Raw genomic sequence first — 20,077 nt, forward strand, 5'->3', positions numbered from 1 at the left:
CAAAATTCCTACCACTTTCTAGATTAGTAAAACACCTCCTCTGGGATCAACAGCAGACTGATAGAAAACACAGCCCACAGAAGCAGTCACTGCCAGATGGTGTGTTTTGAACTATTATTAATCTAGACAACCTTTTGCGATGTTCAAAGAGTTTGTCCAGGAATAAAAAAGCTCCTCAAAATGCCTGGATGGAAGGAGCAGTCTCGGCAGCATCCGCGTCTCTCTTTGTTTTCCCCACCGAGCATCTCCCGGCAGAACAAACCCAGGAGGAGAAGGCGCCTCGGGGGCAGAGGCAGCGGGGCTGCCCGGCCGCCAGGGAGGCGGGTGCCGAGCACGGAGCCCCGCAATACCAGACCCCCGGGGCGTTGCTCCTGCGGGAACGTCGGGAGCACGGGGAGCCGGGGCGGGGCCGGCCGGGCGGGGCAGCCCGCACCCCCCGCCTTCCCCGGCGCCTCCCCCGGCCCACAGCCCGGCGCCCGCCCGGTCCGGAGCGCGGCCATGGGCTCCCGGCTGAGCCGGCAGAGCAGCCTAGAGGAGGAGAGTGGCGAGGAGCCCTGCCTCGGCAGGCTGGAGAGCGGCTGGGGAGACTTCCACCTCTCCTCCCTGCTCCTGCACCCGCAGAAGCTGCCCGGGGTGCTGCGGAAAGCCTCGCCTGCGCCCTATGTGCGGCGGGTGGGGTGGCTGCGGGAGATCCAGGCCACCATCCGGGAGCACAAGCGGGAGCACGCCGTGCACATCCTCCGGCTGCTTAGGAAGGTACCTGCTGCGGGGATGCGGGCCCGGGGCAACGGGGCGGGGCAGGGCAGGGCAGGGCAGGGCAGGGCGGGGCAGGGCAGGGCAGGGCAGGGCAGGGCAGGGACAAAGGGCCGTGCGGGGCCGGGGGCTGCAGCCCTCGCCCGGCGCTCTGGCGCAGGGAGCCGCGGTGTAGGGGTTTGCAGTCCTCCTTGGCGGGGCTCTTTGTGCTGCCTTTCTCCGCTCCGTGCCCCGGTCCTTTCCCCGCTCGGTCCCCACCACGCCAGGCGACATCAGCCACCTCCCCGACGCCCAGCCTGGGCGAGGGGCACCTGGCTCGACTGCCGGGGGCAGAGAGAGGGGCTGGGAGGGTGCTGTGAGGAGGGCTGTGCTGCACGCAGGAAAAGGGGGTCCGAGCTTGGGCTGTGCTCATCCACACCCCTTCATGCCAGTCCCTGGGTGTGCTCAGGATTGATGCCCCCCAGAAAAAAGCCACTGCCACCACATCCCATTATGCCCACTCAGCCAGACTGGCTGAGATATGTCTGGGAAAACCCAGAATGGTTTTGGAGGGCACCTCTGGGACAATTGAGGTTGAGAGGAGAGGGTAAAGGGGTCAGTGTATCAGTGGGAGCATGTTTCTGTCTGCCGCCATTCAGGAACAGAAAAGCCAGTGTGCAGACAGTGCGGTGCCAAACTGATGCTGAGGACAGAGCCCTGCTGCTGGAACAGAGCCATCTCCTCCATCGCTCACTGCTACCATCACTTTCCAGCCAAACTCAGCTGCCCCAAACTGCAGGCAACTCTGTGATTGGTAGCACAAGGGACAAAATCCACCTCTGATGTGGACATAAAGCACCACCAGTTTGTAGCTTATCATGTTGCTTCATTAGATAACAATCTACTTCATCTTGGGAACAAACATTATTTCTTGCCTTAGTAGCAAGTAACTTTTGGGTGTGAGTACAGTGGAGCAGGGACTGGCTCACTGGATGCTTGTTCACCCACACTACCAGCTGCAGGGAGCTGCATGAACAGCCCTGTCTGCTCTGCATGTCCAGGGTTTTACAACACATTCGAATGATGCCTTAGGTTTTAACTTTTATATTTTTCAAATCCTGTACTGCTTGGTGTGTACCTCTGGGGTCTCTTGTGGCCTGTTAGCTGCTGTTCTCTCATGCTGGTTAGCCTTTCCAAGCTTGCTCTCCAAGGACACACAGATTATCCTAGGCCCAAAATCTGTAAACTAACATCTGAAGAGGAGCGTAAACCTGGGGTAGTTACATCATTAACTGGGGTTGTAATTGGAGAATTGATCCTGATATGCAAATGGACCAAACTTATAAAAGTGTGAAGAACTAGTGACTCGGGTCCATCTTGGGAGTAGCCTCTGGACTCCCCAGGGTGTACATTTGAAGGCCCTTCAAATAAATACCTACCTTTATTCCCTTACTCTTGTCTAGCCTCTGTTTTTAGGTGGCCACTTCAGGCGTCACGAGAGTGGTGGTCACTGCCCTGGATTACCAGCAAGTTGCACACTCACAAGTAAGAATATATAGGACCAAAAATTACATCTCTGCTTTTCCTGTCCACTACTTTAGCATTCACTTGAAGATTGTTACCAGCACCACACTCTTCTTGCCACATGTGTAGACAGATAAACTCAAAGCAGAGAGCCTCTATGTGTGCACCAGTATGGCAGAAAAGGGTTGAATAAGATTTCAAAGACAGTTTTGGAGAGGTGCTATTGCAAGAAGCTTGTGAAGAAAGAGAGGGAACCACTCACTTCATGGACGTGGCGATGTAACATGAACAGACTTTACTCAGGTGTGCCAGAGGCCAGAATTACAGAATGTCATTTTCTATAGTGCTCAGCACCTCTCCTGGAGACTGAAGCACTGAAACCCTCCACAGACCCTGGAGATCTCCAGAAGGTCCATCTGTGAACAGACAGGGTTTGAGTACTAAGTCACAGGGCCATATGGAATGGAGGGTCGCTTCTAAGCTGCTTTCAGGATCAGTTAAACACTTGGCTTCCCCACATCTGTGCTTGAGAATTACCATGTCCTGAACGTTCACATTTTGCCTGCTGCCTTTCCAGTTCCCCATGTTACTCCTGGTCCCCATCTCTGCCTGTCCATGTTGAAACAGTGACTGTCTATCCATCTGCTCACAACAGAACAGTGGGACATGCATTCTGTAATCACAACATCTTCTGCCAAACAAGATGGGAACCCATCCAGCAACACCCAAAAGCCTCTGGTTCACTGAGTGCTCAGAGGTTTCAGAGACAGAGGTTTACACCACTAAGTACCACACCCCCAACTGTCACCCAGTCTGGGGTCATACAATCACCACCAGTTCTCCTCACATGTCCAACGTCAGCTTCAGATCAGCCTTTTTTCTAATTTACAAATTTTCCTCACTCCACAACTAAATTCACTCCTTAGCTTGGTCCCCAGCATGTCCCTCCTTACCTTGGCAGTATCACACTCTTAGGAGTCACGGATTAATGTGTCCCAGTGAGGGTCTGTTTGTTACCTGTAAAAAGACAGATACCTTGTTCACTCTAGTGGACAGGGAGAATATTTAACACCACACCTCGTCACTGTGCCTTGGGCCAGTGTGCAAACACCCGAGAGAAGGCAGAGAAATGGTGGGACTGCAATTGCAGCCTCCTCAGGAGAGCAGACAGCGCAGCCAGGACTGGAGGACACGGGATCCCATGTACACCTCCTGCTGTTCCCAGCACACACACTGCTTGCCCAGCCCTGCAGGTGTACCCTACTGATGTATCTGCCAGTGGTTTTTCACCTGTGGTCTGCAGACTTCAAAAGGCTGCAGGCTATTCCTAGGATATTCAGAGGGTACGATAATGTAAAGCAAGCAAGCCAGGCAGAAGCAGATCCACTAACAGAGATGTGAGATCCCAGCATTTTAGAAGACTGCATGGATAACAACTGCAAACCTCAGGTGCACACATGCTTTGTACATGAACAATTGGACATGAGCCCTAGAAATGCCCACCAGCAGAAGCCAGATCAGCTTTCCTGCTGATCGAGGTGGGCATCACTCAGCTGAAGCCCAGGGAGACAGTAGACTTACACCAGCAAGAAGTCTGGTGTAATCTGTTTTCTCTGTGCTGAGACAATGGCAAAGTGTCACTTTTAAGACAACACCACTAAGCCAACTGAACTGGCAAGAGTTACAATATTCTGCTGTCTGCAGCCACCCTCTAGGTGATACAAATTTTTTCAAGAAATGAGAGAGAGGGAGGGACATAGGGAAATAAGTAAGATGAACTGGAAAATGCCTCTGGGCTAAGAATTTATGGAATATCAATGTGAAGTGAATATTTACAGCTATATTACTTACAGAACCCTCGCAGGCAGGATTTATAATGGGAATGCAGATTCATCTTAATGGTATAGCTCCAACTGGGGGAGTTTAATTACTGCTCTGACATCTACTGCTGCATGCCCAGCCATGGCATCCTCACAGCAGCCTTCTTCATCTGTGCACATTACAGTTGACGTAGGAGGCTCCATTTCCCTGAAGCCTTATGGTTAAGGGAGACACTGGCATGATGCCTTGGTAGGCTCCTGGCCCATATCCAGCTGTGGCTGTCCGTCCTTCAGGACTGATCCACTGCTTGGGTTCCTTGGTTACTTATGGGTGTCATTTGTGTACCCAGAGTGATGGGGCTGTAAAGTATTTAATTTATTCTCCCTTTCTGTCTCTATAGCCAGGGTCTCTTTGGGATTGTGCTTTCTGCTCAATCCAGCTTATCCAGAGCAGGATACAGCACTGGCTTTGATTGGTGCTTAGAGTTAAGATCCCAAACCTCTGCCAGCTACGGCTCTATCCCTGTTGGTGATGTATGTGCATACATCCAGCTTTTTTTCCCCCTGTCACTCCACTTTTTTTTTTAGCTCTCAGTCACTGGGTGGTGCCTGAAGCACACGCTCAGTAGAGCAGTGTGAACATATGGGGCACCCATTTGCTTATTCATTTCTCCTGTCAGCCGCATACAGAATGGGGAAAAGACTTGTTTCCTCCCTCAGCTGAGCCCTCCTTATTGACTGAATCAAACCCAGCACTATCCCTACTAGGGAGCTTTTCTGTTCTACATTTCTACTCTTAGGGTATTTTTTTTTGCCCATGTGGTACTTTCATGTGAATATGTGATCTCTCTTTCCCACATTTTTTTTATTTTGTTTGTTTTCCACAGCTCTGTGGTACCTCCTGATTGTAATAACCGTGTCAATATATTAGCTCTTTGCTTTCCTCTTACCAAGAAACAGCTTAGTTCTTTGCAGTATCATTCATCTGGCCCTGGGGAGGCTTTTTGTTCCCAAAGATGCTGAGGTCTCCTCCAAAGCTGCCCCATCCCCTGGTCCACACAGATAAATTGCATGGACCACAGATGTTCCCCTAATGTTCCCGTGGAAGACAGGAAGAGGAGTTCCTCTTACTGTGGTGTAAAGCCACCTCTAAATTTACCATTACGCCCCATACTGCCAGTGCTTAGTGCTTACTGAGAAATTCACAGCACAGCTAAACTCATGCAGATGGACAGGACTTCTGCTCAGCCAGCCACCACCAGGGTGTATGGCAGCATCTAAATACCTGAGAAAGGTCTGATTCTTCCAGAAAAGCCGAGATTGGAGAAGCAGCTTTAGAGCCAGCCTTTCTGCTTGGCTTCTTCAGCAGATTCACACATAGAGGCTGACAAAACTGTGTTTCTCTGAAGTTAATTCTCTCCAGGCTCCAGCCAGCCTGGAAATGATAATGATAGAATTATCACCTTCCTGTGGTAGGTGGAAATAAGGTGGTCAGCCCAAGGCTGACTAGCTCAAATTAACACCGCATCTCATTCAGCTCTCTGGCTGCCTGCACCCCCCAGCACAGTAATGCTGGGTCAGACACGGCTGCTTCACCTCTGCTGGATAATTTCCTGTACTGGGCATCCAGCTGGCATCTCATCAGATTTACTTTCTGGTTTCAGAACATCCCATGGATATAGCTCTGAGGAAGCCTGTGTATCTGACTGTCCATTTTTGTTGTAGGACCTAGGACTGGAAGGAACATTTCTCAATGAAGTGCTCTACAAAAATGCAACTTTCCTCAACTTGGTGGATCCCATCTCCCATGACCTGCTGATGAGCCTTGCTAGAGATCTGCAGTGTCCCAAAAAGGTGAATTCTCCCTCAATTCAGTGAGCACTTTATGGCACAGCACTGATGCAGAGAGCCCTACTGGGGCAGCTGGTGCTGAGTGGTGCCCTGCAATCAATCCTCCAGAGCCAGGCAGTGTGTGCCCTGGGAGTGGCAGCATATGGGTTGGGGGGCATATTTCTGTAAAAATCAGTTAAAACTATCTCAGAACATGAATGCAGCTGAAGGAGGGGATGGTTATGTGCACAGAAATTAGGAAATGACTTTCTGTGCCCATAGTAAACTCAGTGACAGGGCAGAGAGCCATAATCACTGGTATCAGAGGGGTTCAAAGCAACTAGAGCTCATGGGAGGCTCATGGAGATCTCTGCAGGAAAACCACTTCTCTCCTCCTGGGCCCTTTGCCTTATGTAACTACCCCAACCCAGCATTTTTTCCCCCCATAAACTCTCAGATTTCCCCAGGTGGATGGTGCTGTAGGAATATATTGCCATTTGGGGTTCAAGAAGTAAATGTGTTACATGCACAGGGTCCCTGCATGCTCCAGCACTTTCCTTCAGAGGATGAGGAGAGCAGAGACAGAAAGGCAGGGCTGAGGACAGACAAACATCACAGATGTCCCAGTCCCACTGCAACACCAGCATCTATTTCTGTTACCCTTTGCCACCACAGGCACTTGGATTTGCAATGTATCCCTTTGCTCATTAGGCTTGGCAAGTGTCATGTTTGCTTTACAAGGAGAGGAATAGAGTGAATTGCTTTATTCAAAGAGAAATATTAAGTACACACAGCTCAGAGCAAGCAGCAGTGCCCCAGAGAATACAGCGAATGCCTGGTGTAGATTAGTGGCATTTCTAACCTTGTTCTGCCCTCTCCTGAGGCTCACTGATAACAATTAACCAGTCATGTCTCAATAGACAAACTACATTTAGCCAAAGTTTAATCATTATTATTGGGCTGCAGCACAGCCTGAAAAAAAAAATCTTTCCAAGTGTAATATCTGTGTAATTCGTATAAGGAAGGGGTGGGTTGTAGCAGTAGTATCTCTTTAACCACACTTCACTTGACCTCATCTCCAGCTGTGCTACCAGATCATCTCCAAGCCTGTGCTGTGCAGTGCCCCTCAGGGCAGGCAGCAGGAGGGGATCTTATCCTAATCCAGTACCCATGTGTTTGGCAGATAACACATTACCATTTTTATACACCTGCTTATACCTCCACTCTAGTTTCATGCCTTATGGATGCACTGACACACATACCATTACATAAGAAATTATTTTCCCCATTCCTAAGGAAGATGTTGAGCACCTGAGCTGCCCTTCCAAGGCAACAGAAGTTTAGTTAAGTGGCTGTAGAATTCAGTACCTACAGCACACGCACCCTTCCCAGAACAATGCCAGACCACGTCCCCTCTCTGACCCTGGCTGAGCATCTGGTGGGTGTAACTGCATTACAGGCAAGCAGGCTGAGTGCAATTCCCAGTCTGTCAGTGGAAATTAAATCAGTGAGGACACAGGAAAGAACAGGAGGGTAACTCTTAGCTGTGAGCCAACAATCGCTCACAGAGCTTTGTGCCAGCTGCTGTACTGGAGCCTGGTGTGCACGTGCACCCACTTGGAGAGGTTTGCTGTGGTAGGTGACAGCAGAGTGCCAGCTGCAGCTCTGCCAGCACAGGAGTAGTCTAGAACAAGGCACCTAAGCTAAAGGCATGGGCCAGTCCCTGTGGGGTACCTAGGGAAGCTGGGATGGGGATCAGGGAATGCTCAGCTGAGCATAAGGCTGGGATCCCCCTCCCCTTGGCACAGGAGAACTGCCACATGCTGGCAGTGCATCCCTGGAGAGTTCAGCTGATTCAGGGACTGCTGAGGAAAGTCACAGTGCAGCTGTTGGCCCCCAGTGCAGCGCTTTAACTGCTTGCAGTAAGGAATAAATCAGTGCATTCCCTGACAGCTTTACTGGGTGTTTACCTGTCAATTCCCTAAATGCACATGTTGCACCATGGCTGGACGTCTGAGGGGTGGGAATGCAAGTGTCTGTCAGCAACTGGAAAATACAATAGACAAGGCAGAAGTCCCAGCCTTCAGCAGCTGCCATTTGCCATTCTGTTTCACCAGAGGAAGAGGTTCTGTTCCAAGTCATGGCACTAAAGAACAAAAAATAACCCAGGAAGGCAGCAATCATCTGGGTGCCCTCTTTTCCTGATGAGTTACTGCAGGGGCAGGAGGGAACTGCTGGCATTGGAAGCTCCCAAACTCAAACCTCCGGGAGCAGAGTGAACTACAAGGAAGTAAGATGGGCTATGGGGAAGTTGCCAAAGTTGCCTGTCATGACACCTCCCAGCTAGAGCATAGGAGGTCGTGGAAGCACCTCAGGGATGGCTTACTGACCTTTCCACATGAGGGTAGCAGATAGTCGGTCCAGAGACAGAGTTTGGGGAAGCATGGCAACAAGGTAATTACTAGAAATCTAGTACTGTCCTGTAACACAAGGAGTTGGCAGTGTAGGGATCCCTGCAACAGAGCATTGTCAGCCACCCCTGCCGCAGCCCTGGAAAATGAACCCCTCTTCTGAGTTTCACTTGCTCCTGGGTGGGGTGTGAAATTGTAGCCCCACTCTGGGCAGGAACATGCTGGCTGGGCTGGGGTTCTTCCTGGTAGTACAGAACTCCAACTGCTCCTCCTCCACCCCAGGAGGAGTTGGCATGTGGCATAGGCATCTCGGGCCTTCTCACCATTCCTCTTTCATTCTCTCTTCATCTCCTCCCTTATATGCATGCCCCTGCTCCACTATCATCTTTATTCCTTTCCCATCTTCCTCTGCCCTCCTCCTTTTCTCATGTTCTGCTATTGTGCAGGCAGAGTCTAAGCTGTCCCTTTGCTTTCAGGAATACGACCCCTGGAAATCCTCCGACAGGATCTGCAGGCAGCTGATTTACCACCTAACCCCGCACTCGAAATGGCACCGGCATGGGATGCCCCGCAGGAAGTCCCAAGTGTGGTAAGAACCTGGCAGGGCCCGTGTGGATGGGCACAGAGAGGGATCTGCCTGGGCAAACAGTGCTGCAACCAAGCACCATCCCAGTCTGCCACCACTACCCTCCTCAGAGAGAGGCAGAACTGAAAACAGTGCACAGCAGCTGCTGTTCAACTTCTCCCAAAACCCCAGCAGGGTCAGCCCCAACACCTCTCTCTTTGATCTGTTTTGCCATTTGCTCCTTTCTGTGTGGTGTTACAGTTCCTCACCCTCTCCAAAGTGCACTGAAATCAATCCCCCCGAGTGCACAGCACAGACAACCCTCCTGCAGGGCTTGCAGGGTGTTTGGCCCTGGGAGCATGGCCAGGGCTGGAAGCCTGCAAAAACACCCACGTGCCAAACTGAGCCGTTCCTGGCTCTGCATCACACCCTGTCCTTGTTTAAAGCTTCCCTGACAGTGGGAAAAGTGTCCCATTACGAGGCACTACCACCAGCTGATCACCCCATTCAGCAGGAACCACTCTGGGGTGGCTGGCAGAGAGGTAAGCATCCTTCTTACCTCCCACTTCTCTGCCACCACCTGGAGAGGGCTCTGGGATGGTGCAGATGCACAGAGAACCCAGCTCAGACCATGCTGGCCCACTGACAGCTACTGGATGGCAGCTGCTTTTCACTACTAGAAGCATATTCAGACATCCACACTTGTTCCCTCCTTGACACTTGCTGCCTTTTCTGTCCAGATAAAAAGCAATCCCCACTTCTTTTAAATCCACCCCTTCTCTCCTCATTTTCTTTGAGCAAACCGTGTTCCTTTGACACAGATCACCACTGCTGAAGAAAAGACAGAGAAGTGACTAAGAAAAGAGCTCATGTCAGCCCCATTAGCTTCACAGGAATAAATGCAGGATTGGATATAAAGAAATGCCAAATCAGCAGCACTCTGAGAAAGGCCTTGGGCTTTTCTGATGCTTTTGGTCTTTGATGTGTGTGCCAGCAACTTAAAATCCCCCATGGGAATTGACATTTCCATCATACCTTTCATTCTGACTCAGAGGCAGGTTCCCAGTTCATCTTAAGGAATAAAATCCCTAATACCATGATTTCCAGGCCATCTGCCTCTTGTACCCTTAGCCCCACTTTGCCACCGACCATAAGCACCCCAAATGCTGTCACCCCCAGCACCCCACAGGGCAGGACTGTTTGTGCTGCTTTGCAGGTAGCAACCACAGCACCGAACAAGACAGGTTTCAGAGCTGAGCGACTCCTTTTCCAGACCCACTCAATGACATTTTCCCTATAGGATCCTGCAGAATACTGGAGATGCAGGATATAGATGACGGTTCTGACCTCATCCCTGTCCCCTCCCAAGATAAGCTTAAAGATAAGAAGTTCAGGACTCCATATTCCTGCTTGCAGATAGAGCAAACCTCTTCTCTGGCTGGACTTCAGGATGGACAGTCAAACTGGAAGTGTTCCCTGTGATTGCACAGCCTGGGGACAGCAGAGGACTGCAAACTGCTGCAAACTCATCACTTAGTAACAACAGAGAGGAGGTTTATGGCCAGAGGAAGAGCTCTGGGTCCAATAGCACCCCACACAGAGGGGCCAGGCCCGAAGTATTGGCCAGGTACAGAACATCTGTGAGCACAGGCAGGGAGGGGGCAACAAGGCAATGTGCAATGGAGGGAAATACAGGTCTAAAACAGGCAGCCCTGCCTGGCAACCACACCCAGTTACAATGTGTTACATAAGGCACAAATTAATTTTGATTAAATATTTAACAGCAGAGCTTCCTCTTCTAAGTGTGGGGATGAAATGGTTTGCAGTTTGCAGCAAAAGACGCCTGCAGAGTTGGCATCTGAGGCTGCTGCAAGAAAATGGGTGTTGTCAGTAGCAGGAAGGCAAGAAATAGCTGCTTCATTTGGAGATATCAAGGCCCAAGTTTGTTTGGGCAGGCTGTTTTTACATGATCCAAATTCTCTACTTCCCTCTGTCTGCTAGTGGGAGTATTTTACTATATGTCTCAAACCCTGGGCCCTTGGCTTGCATCCTGCCTGCTATTGAGGCCCTGTAAAGAGCATGGGTGTAGCAGCAATACTTTGAAGGAATTTCTAAAATCTAGTGGGGGTTAAAGACAGCAGGGAGGAATCTGTGCATGGAGACCACATTCAGGAACCAAATTCTCCTCTCACTTTTGCAGCCTCCTGGACTTTGGCATCTGTCTTTCATAGAGCTGATGCCAGACTCCCTTGTTCTCCTCTGAAGTGCAGTTTCTACTTTCTGGCAGCATGTTAGATGGGTCCAGGAGATAATTAACAAGCCTAGCCACACAGAGAGCTTGGAGCATCTGCCAGGTTGCAATTACATTTGAGCTGTTATGGAGATGTGGTATGGGAGATGGAGAGGACCTGCAATACTGGGGTCAGATCATACACCAGGTGTTCGTCCCCATTGCCAAACCAGTGGGTCACAGACAAACAGTAGTTACGTCCCCAGCTACTCTCAGTGGGACCCGTATCCAGCAGGTACAAACCTGAGCCACACATGAACTGGTAAAGCAAAAAGGTTAAGATACATTTCTTCAAGCACTGCTGTTTGAGTACACAGGCAGAGCCTGTACAGAAATATGGAAGGAGAAAGCTCCTTGCAGGTCCATGGACTCAGTGCAACAGCAGCTGGAGGGAGCAGGAGAGATCCAGCCCAGGCTCTGTCTGGTTTCTGTGCTTGACTGAACTGCTGAAGGTGAAGCTGGGAGGCAGTTTTCCCTCTGCATCCATGCCTGTGGGCTCCTTAGAGTGGCTGTATGCCTTGTACAAGGAAGGGTTAGCAGTGTCCCAACTGTGCAGTCACCCAAAGAGACTATTTCGGCTGCCCAGGTGATACTCAGACAAGTTTGCCATGCTGAAAGGAAGGAGCTCAGTTCTCCTTTCCTGCAAAATCCTGTCTCAGGTTTGCAGCTAACAGCCTGCACCCCACTGGCACTGCCCTACTTGGGTTGGCTGCCTAACCAACTAGGAAGACAAGCTCTTGCAGATTTACTCTGGGGGTTTTAAAATTAAAAGCTCAAAAGCTGGAGGATAAGATTTCTGCAGCAGGGACTAGCATAACTACTGCACAATTTTCAGTCCTTCATATCCTAGAGGGAATTCTGTTTTAGCACCATTTTACAGTTGTATAGATCACTCCCACTTAACGAGCAGAATACATCCTAGAGTGTTGTATAACTGCAGCTTCGCTTTCTCATTAAATTGATGTTTAGTGTGTAAAGAGTAATGGATTAAGAAATGCTCCTTTATACAGACACAGACCTTTTAGGCTATCAGTGCTACTTCTCTGGCATTTTGACAGATGCAGAACTTTTAGATATTATTAATTCTTGTTTTCAGGGGCCTCCTGCCATGCTGAATTCAAGAAAACTGTCACCATCTGTTGCCAGAACAGGGTGGGACCCAGAGGGTGTATTATTTTTTGAGAGCCAGACACACTGGGCTGCAGTTCAGAGCGGAGAGGGGGAAGGGTATCAGGTGAAGACAGCCTTTGTCTGGAGAGCTGGATCACAGTCTGGTACTGTGATCAGGAAGCTGTGGATTACAACTGAACTGTCTTGGCAAGGCCGTGTCAGGGAACCTTAATGTATCTTCCACTTGCATCATCCCCAGAGCTGGCAATTTCAGTGTAACTACTTCCTTTCCTGTGTGCAAAGGATCAAACCTGAATCCACAAAGCAGGCAGGCAGTAAACACAGCTTTAAATTGTGACAAAGAACCCCCAGATTTTTCACACAGTGGCTGGTTCTGGAAGAGCAAAGGTAGTTGTGTGTATGGAGTTAACTCCCAAACCACATGCATATGGCCTTTCCTTTTCACAAATCTCACCACAGCTTTACTTTGCTCATCTGAGTGAATTTCATCATGGCTAATCCGAAGTGGGTGGAGAGCAGAGTATCCCTTGTGGGCTTATTGCTCCCTTTCTGTTATTGATGTGCATTGGCCAGACATTGCGGCATTAGGTGCACTTTTAAAATGCAGTGAAAGCGCTTGTGTCTAGAGGACTTCAAGGAAACAGCTCTAAAGGGCTTCAGATCTTTTTTTTTTTCCTTGAAAACATCACTCAGGGCTGTGGCTGACAGTTCTGGCAGATGAGATCCTAGCCTTCACATGGCATGAGGTGAATATTAATTACAGCTTCATGTCACCCTTATGCAACAGGGTAAATAGGCACCATCATTCCTGCTTTAGTGAGAGGAAGCCAAGTCAGTTAACTAAAGCCACATGGTAATAGTCACATGAGAGTACAGGAACTGCCCTACACAATGTTTCCAAGAAGCTGGTGCTCACAGAGATGTCAGATGGATGGACATGAGCTGGTGGATGAGTTGTGGACAGATACAGGAATTGTATCCTCATCCCAAACACTACCCTGAGGAGGGTTCCCAGCAGCATCAAGAGGCCCATACATTGGGAAAGGCTGTCAGAGGCGGCAGAAAGGGTCACCCAGCAGCTTGACACTGCCCTGTCAGAGTCAGGATTAAAAAGGCCAAGGCTGGCAGGCAGAAGTAGGACACTTGGATGGAGAGACAAGGAGCGAAGTAACTGAGGCTGGGTGGCAGGTGGTAGTTAAAAGCAATCAGCAGAGACCTTGTACGTTTGTGACTCTTACTCATTTGAAGGTCTGACAAGGACATAGGTCAATACATGATATTTACAGTAAGGAAGCAGCATTATTCCCTGCTTTGCTAAGATAGGCCTAAATAATGAAGGGAAACAACCGAAGGCCTTGGACAGATCAAGTGGCAGGAGGAGGAAGGCCAAGGGTTCACAGCTCTCTTGAACACACCTTCAAGGACAAAATGAAGATGACAGCAGAGGCAGGAGGAGAGAGGCATTCAGCTGCATCAACACTACAGATTTGCATGTCCCACCCCAGCTGCAGAGGGAGTAGGATAGGAGAAAGGCTACCTTTGCCTTGTCTTCACAGCTGGTCAAAAGAGCTTGGGCTCAAGGATGGAGATGTGACCAAGGGACTTCTCATGGAAGTGATCTATTTGTGCACTGCCTCCATCTTCGCAGCCAGGCCAGCCCCAGCCTCAGATCAGCTGGGGTTGGGTTAGTCTAGGTCAGTACTTTTGAGGCTTCTCTTTCCATTTTCATGTTGCATTAGAGGCAGCTAAAGTCAGCCCTGCACAGCAGCACCCTGTGCCACTGGGAAGCGAAGCAAGCAGATTATGCTAAGTAGGCAATTAAAAAGCTCAGAATCCATCCCCTAAATCACTGCTCAAAGCAGGGAAGCCATCCAGACATGCCTGAGGTTCTGTGCAAGAAAGAGCAGCTGAGAGATACCTGACTCATGGCTAATTAGCCACTACTGGCAGTGCCTGTTAGTGACAGAGGGGATATGCAGTAATGGGAATTTCTGGCATCAAGTTTTATATTTGGAGACAAATTTAATATAAAAATAAAAGACAGAGGGGTAGAAAGCTGGTAATTCTCCAGAGAAATAGGCGTGGAGTGGTGAGCACCCCTCATTAGCAAAATTCTCTCTCACTCTTACTGTCTCCTCCCAGCCTCTCTCCATAGCATGGAGGTGAGGAAATGAGTTGGGACTCCAGGAAATATTCTTGGGCTGAACAAGCTCCTCCAAACCCCACAAAACTAACAAGAGGTCAGACACCACTGTGACTGCTACAAGTCCCAACAGGGCAACAGTCAGGAGCCATTACACCCCTTCCTTCCAGCCACCAAAGAATTTAGCTGATGAGCAAGAAATAGATGGGATCCAGTGCTAATTAAAAAAAAAAAAGTGCTGAGCCTGCAACTTCATGGACTTGAAGAAGGACCTGGAAGATGGCCTAAGGGTTCGTTCCCTTGGGACAGGTCCTGGAGACAAACAACTAGCAATTAATTTCAGGTCTCCTAATTGTTCCATCCCAAGACAGCTCTGAATTTGCTTGTGCTAGCTGAGTTCCCAGGAGGCAGGAACAGTGGCTGAGTATTAGTGGAAAGAGGAAGATTTTTATCCCAAAATAAAGCCTGGGGAGGCACAAGATGGTTTCACCTCTTTCCTAGCCTGCATATCTCACTGAGAGGGTTTTGATTCCGGACACCCACAGGTCCTTCAGGCCCCTGCTCTGTCTGGACTGATCCAGGGTGGATCTTCCACAGCCAGGCTCAAAGTGCAGTCTAGAGACTGCTGGTAATGCCTGCTGAAGAGTAGAGCTGGCACCCAGGGAAGGGATAATTGGCAGCGAGGGTGAAAGGAAGACTGCCTGCTTGTCCATGGGAGAAAGGCCAGACCCCAAGAAGTGAGTTGGGAACAATGCAAAGTAAAACCTTTCACATGACAAACAGGGAAATGCACCTCAAAGAGCTCCCATCTCTCAGCAGGGCTGGACAACAGTTGCAAGCAGAGTGCTGATCCCTTATAAACAGGACTCTGGGCCAGCACCATTCCTCACAGGATGCTGCATCCCCAGGCAGGCAGTAGGGGACGGGCTGCTGACTGCCCTCTTTTCTTGCTCAAAGTTTCCAAGAATTTCGCACTTGCAGCCATTTCTCCAGCATCTGAGGGAGCGGGGCATTGTTTCCTCTCCAAGTTCGCTACAGATAATACAAACACAGTCTGCTGCCCTGCATCCAGGGTCCAGATCCCTGTTAGATGCAAATCCTCTCAATTACAAATGTGCCCCGAGCACCAGTTGCAGAAGCATTAGGTTAATCCAGCCCCCCGTGCTCTGCAGCCTCTGTCCACAAGTCCCACGGGCATCAAGAGCCAGGTTGCTAAGTAGCTGTTTTGTCTCCCACAGAGGAAAAAAAGACTTCTGCAGCTGAAGCAATCTTAAAGCCTATTTCACGTGCAGAAATTAGGGGATAATAGATGACCCATTTCCCTGGAAATAAACCTAGTATTTTCTCAGCTGCTGCACAAGGGACTGAGAGCTTGGTGCCCTGTGTATCATGCCCCTCTCCCCCCAAGAAATAGAGCTTAACAGAGCTAAAAAAAATACCAAGTGTCAGATAATTCAGAGTAAAGCATCTACCCACATCTCCCTGACTCCTTTTTGACAGCAGACACATTCACCTCTAAAGCAATATAAAAATAGTGGGCAGCTTTTCTATGCCCTTCCCTAGATGGGATTTAGCTGTGCCTCTTGGAGCTGCACAGAGAGGCGAGGAGGAGGCTGCCAGGGTTCACAGCATGCGTGGGGTGTTGTATCTCATGCTTCAGCACTTACCAGAGAGCTGAGGGCCTGGCTGCAGCATAGGGCTGTGTCCACCAGGATGAGGCTCCTACAGACACATCCCTACAAGAGGCATTTTTATAGGCAAGAGAACAACTTAAACCCGGGAGAAGCCCACAGTCGTGAGACAGGAGGCCCAGAGTCACCCTGGCAGGTACAGCAATGAGGGCAAAAGGAAGCAGCAAAAAACACAGGAAAGGAAAGAAAAACAAGCCAGCAGAGAAGGGAGGGCGGGCTCTGGCACAGGACAGGAGGGTTTAAGCACATTCAGCCAGGAGCAATCCAGTCTGGAGAATCATGGAAAATTATGGTAAGATAATTTGTCTGCTTGATTAAAGCCTTCTTGGGGTATTGGCTCGTTGCTGAGGAGAGCAGCAGAAGGTACCTGCTCTGGTGAGAGCACGATCCGTGACTTATTACTGCAGTCTCCACGCAGCAGTCACAGGAGGGGAGGCTTAACGGGCAGGGACAGACGAGCACATTGCTTTTGTCTTTCAGACATTTCCCTTCAGTCATCACTGTCTGCACTCGGAGCCAAGTCGTTCCAAAGGGGACCCCAAGAGCCTTTCAAACTTGCCCCCTGTTAAGAAAGCTGCTGCTGCAGACGCGACAGGAAAAACGGCACCTGAATGCTGAGGGCCGGCAGCGGGAGCGGTGCCGGCTCAGACGTGCCCTCCAGTGGTCCCCACTCCAGCCTGGTTCCCATCCCCACTCCAAACTAAGCTTGTGCCCTGGAGCTTTATAAAAAGGAAGGTCTGAGGAGGCTTTGCACAGACTGAGACAGGGCTTGGGGCTGGGGAAGGTGCCCCTATGCTCATATCTCCTTTCTATGTCCCCCACCCACCCAGAATCTGCTGCAGCTTGACAGCACTGGGGAAGAGAATTTCCAGGAGCCACAGGCTGTGTTTATACAAAACAGGCACTGAAGTAGTTACAGGCTTCTTTCTATGCTTGCATATCCTGTATTCCCCATGCTTCCAAGAAAGACTTATTCTAAACCCATACAGGCCAGAGCAGGCTTCTGTATCTCTTGTACCAGCCCCTTGTGGATACAGGGGACAGTTACCCTGTGCACTCAGGTTCACACTCGATTTCATTTCTGCCTGTTTCACCTGACCCATATGAATGCACACCTTCACTGTGTATTGGATGCTCTGTTCTGCTAGAACAAGTACTCCAGATCAAACACCCAGATAAAATACCTAGCACGGCTAAAAGGATAGCTTTCGTTGTGCTACGGGAAACCTGAGACTTTTCCAGCTTCGAGGCTGGTCCCTGATAGATTTCATACAAGATGAACCATCTTTTGTGGTAGACTGTCCTACACCATTGCCAGTGATTGGTGACAAGCTATACCAAAAGACCCATATTGTTTTTCAAGAGAGTTGAAGAAATATAGGTCCCAGGGAGCCTGGGTGGATCTCAAGCATCTCTTGGATTAGCAGGAAAAGGGAGATTTGCCCAGTGCTACCCAGAGCACAGCATGCACAGTTCACAACTGCTGCTACAGCAGGTGAAAGAACTGTAGCAACTACACTGTTGCTACAAGCAGTGTGGTGGATTAATTCTTCACAATCCCATCTCTGGGGCCCAGATAGTGGAGAGGTATCAAGAACCATCTTCAAGGCTCTTTGGCAACCTCCCTCACGTGCTTTTAAACCAATTATAATTCACCAGTACATCAGTCTCTGCCGCTTGACAGTACAGATGAGCACTGCTCCCCTTGCCCCTCCTGTGATCCCCTGAGGTTAGTGTGGGTCATCTGATGTGTAAATACTTAGTAAGTAATACATTTTACTTACAATACTTTAGGTCTGACTAGAAGTTAATTCATGCTGTTATTACTTCTCTGCCATGTCCAAATACATGCTTGCAGATACAGTTTCAGCCTTGCACAGTGAATTCCCATAGGAAATACAAGGACACACAGAAGTAGCCTAAGCAAAGTACTGCTAAACCCAGAGCAGGAATTTGTGGGCATAAGAATTGATTGGGCAGGCCATGAGATCTTTCTGCCTCATGGTCCTACAAGGAAGTGCAGCTACAGGTTTGTGCCAGTGTTGAATGTGTCCACAAAGGGCTGTTGCCTGCACTGGTGCACATTTACTCCCTTGTGTCAATACATGCTTATAGAGGATTATTAAGGGCTGAGATTTCCAGGATGCCATGAACTGCATATGTAAAGCAAAGCTACAGAAGCAGTGTCACATCCTCTGCACAGCTCCAGCAGAGCCTGGCAATTCTGAGGCTTGTAGGGACATTCTCACCTGCCATGGGAGCTCCTGCGGTGCTGCAGCCTCCTCCGAGGAAATTGCATGTCCCCATGTACCCATTGCTTTCAGGGACTGGCTGTGCCACAGGTGTGCAGGACACTACAGAGAGCCAGATAGGAAGAGTGGGGACCTTCAAAGGTTAATGCTTAACCCACCCTGATCCTCCCAAACTCAATAAGGCACTTACAAGACCCCCTGAGTACATGACTGGGGGGTCCTACAAGGGCCCCCATGTCCTTAAGGCAAGATGTGCCTGAAAGAGCAGCAAGATTAACATAATTTCCACTAAGGGATTTGGTTCTCCTATATTACACCAACACACATTTCGACTCAATTTTGCAATATATCCCCCAGCAGCCCCTGTAGCCCCATAGTTCCCACTTCTCACAGCACTCTTACAAACCCACAGTCCATCATTAAGCTCCACACCCCACTCCTTTTGCATACCCAGCAGCCTCACAACACAGCTTTCCTACCTCCTCCCCACTCCCCTGGCCAGGCAGACAATAAAAGAAATTGCTAAAGCGCTCTCTTAGCACCCTTATGCCCTCCCCACCTTCTCACAGCTGCAGCAGATCCCAGATGATCTGCTGACCACAGAGACCCAAATAGGCAGCCACTGGTGCTGCTTACTGACTAAGTGCTGCTTGTGAAGACTTTTAAAGGGACATGCAGTAAATCCATTCCTGGAGTGCAGTTTGCCGATCTATTGTTTTCCTGATAAAACATCAATTTCTCAGACGTTTAACACTGCTCTCCTCTGCAGCACAGACCTTGGCATTCACCTGGAGAGGCGGCTCACAAACACCTCCCACACAGTGTAAACCAGTGCTCTTGGAAAGTTTGCTTGCCTTGGTTATTTTTGCTTTCTATGCATGAGCGCCTGTACGGGCAAATACAGACACTTCAGTGGCCTGTGTTTAGCCAGTTCTGGCAAAGTTTATATGTAAGTGCTGAGAATACACAGCAAAGCCCCAGGACAGTCTGCCCTGAGTTATGGTGTAAATGCTTGTTTCCCCAGTGAGCTCTATTAACCCTTTGCTTAACGTTCTGGCCCATGTTGTTAATGAGTTCTCCCTGTCCCAAGTGCTCTCTCACTTGGGTGAGATGGGTGGGAGTGCTCCCCTTAATGATTTCTCTGCCTCCCTTTCTTCACCATTAGCCTGAAGACCAGCCTGCAGAAGAAGGTGAGCCAGGACTCCATGGATTTGTCAGGGATCCCCCTGACCATGCGGGATGTCCACCGCATGGCCTACTACCTGCAGAACAACGGGGACCACCTCACCTCGGTGGACCTGAGCTTCACGGAGCTGAACGATGACATGGTGCGCCTGCTGCTGCCCTTCCTCTGGGCGCTGCCCAAGCTCACCCACCTGTCCCTCAACGGCAACCGGCTGACGCGGGCAACCATGAAGGAGCTGACTGACACCATGAAGGACATGAATAAGTTCCCTTGCCTGGCCTGGGTTGACCTCGGCAACAACGTGGACGTCTCCTCCATGCCGCAGCCGCTGCTCGTGGGCCTGCGCAAGCGCCTCAGCCAGCAGACCACGCTGCCGACCATCTATGAGGCGCTTGACTGCGACTCTGAGATCGCCGGCGGGCACGAGGGCAGCCAGCCAGAGGATGAAGCAGCCGGAAGCACCCCGCCACGTGCTTTTTCTCAGCAGGGCTGTGAGAGGTGA

The 20,077-nt window shown here is 50.0% G+C and overlaps 1 protein-coding gene across 1 annotated transcript; it reads left to right on the forward strand.

Moving 5' to 3' along the window:
• Positions 1-498: 498 nt before the first annotated feature.
• Positions 499-20,077, forward strand: LRRC75B (leucine rich repeat containing 75B; the record flags this gene model as incomplete). The annotated part of the gene is made up of 4 exons (XM_082293127.1): positions 499-756; positions 5,802-5,930; positions 8,794-8,906; positions 19,555-20,077. 4 exons carry the CDS (start codon positions 499-501, stop codon positions 20,075-20,077), a joined length of 1,023 nt encoding a protein of 340 aa, XP_082149253.1.

Source organism: Coloeus monedula (genome assembly GCF_965178545.1).
Source record: "Coloeus monedula genome assembly, chromosome: 18".
NCBI classification, from domain to species: domain Eukaryota; kingdom Metazoa; phylum Chordata; class Aves; order Passeriformes; family Corvidae; genus Coloeus; species Coloeus monedula.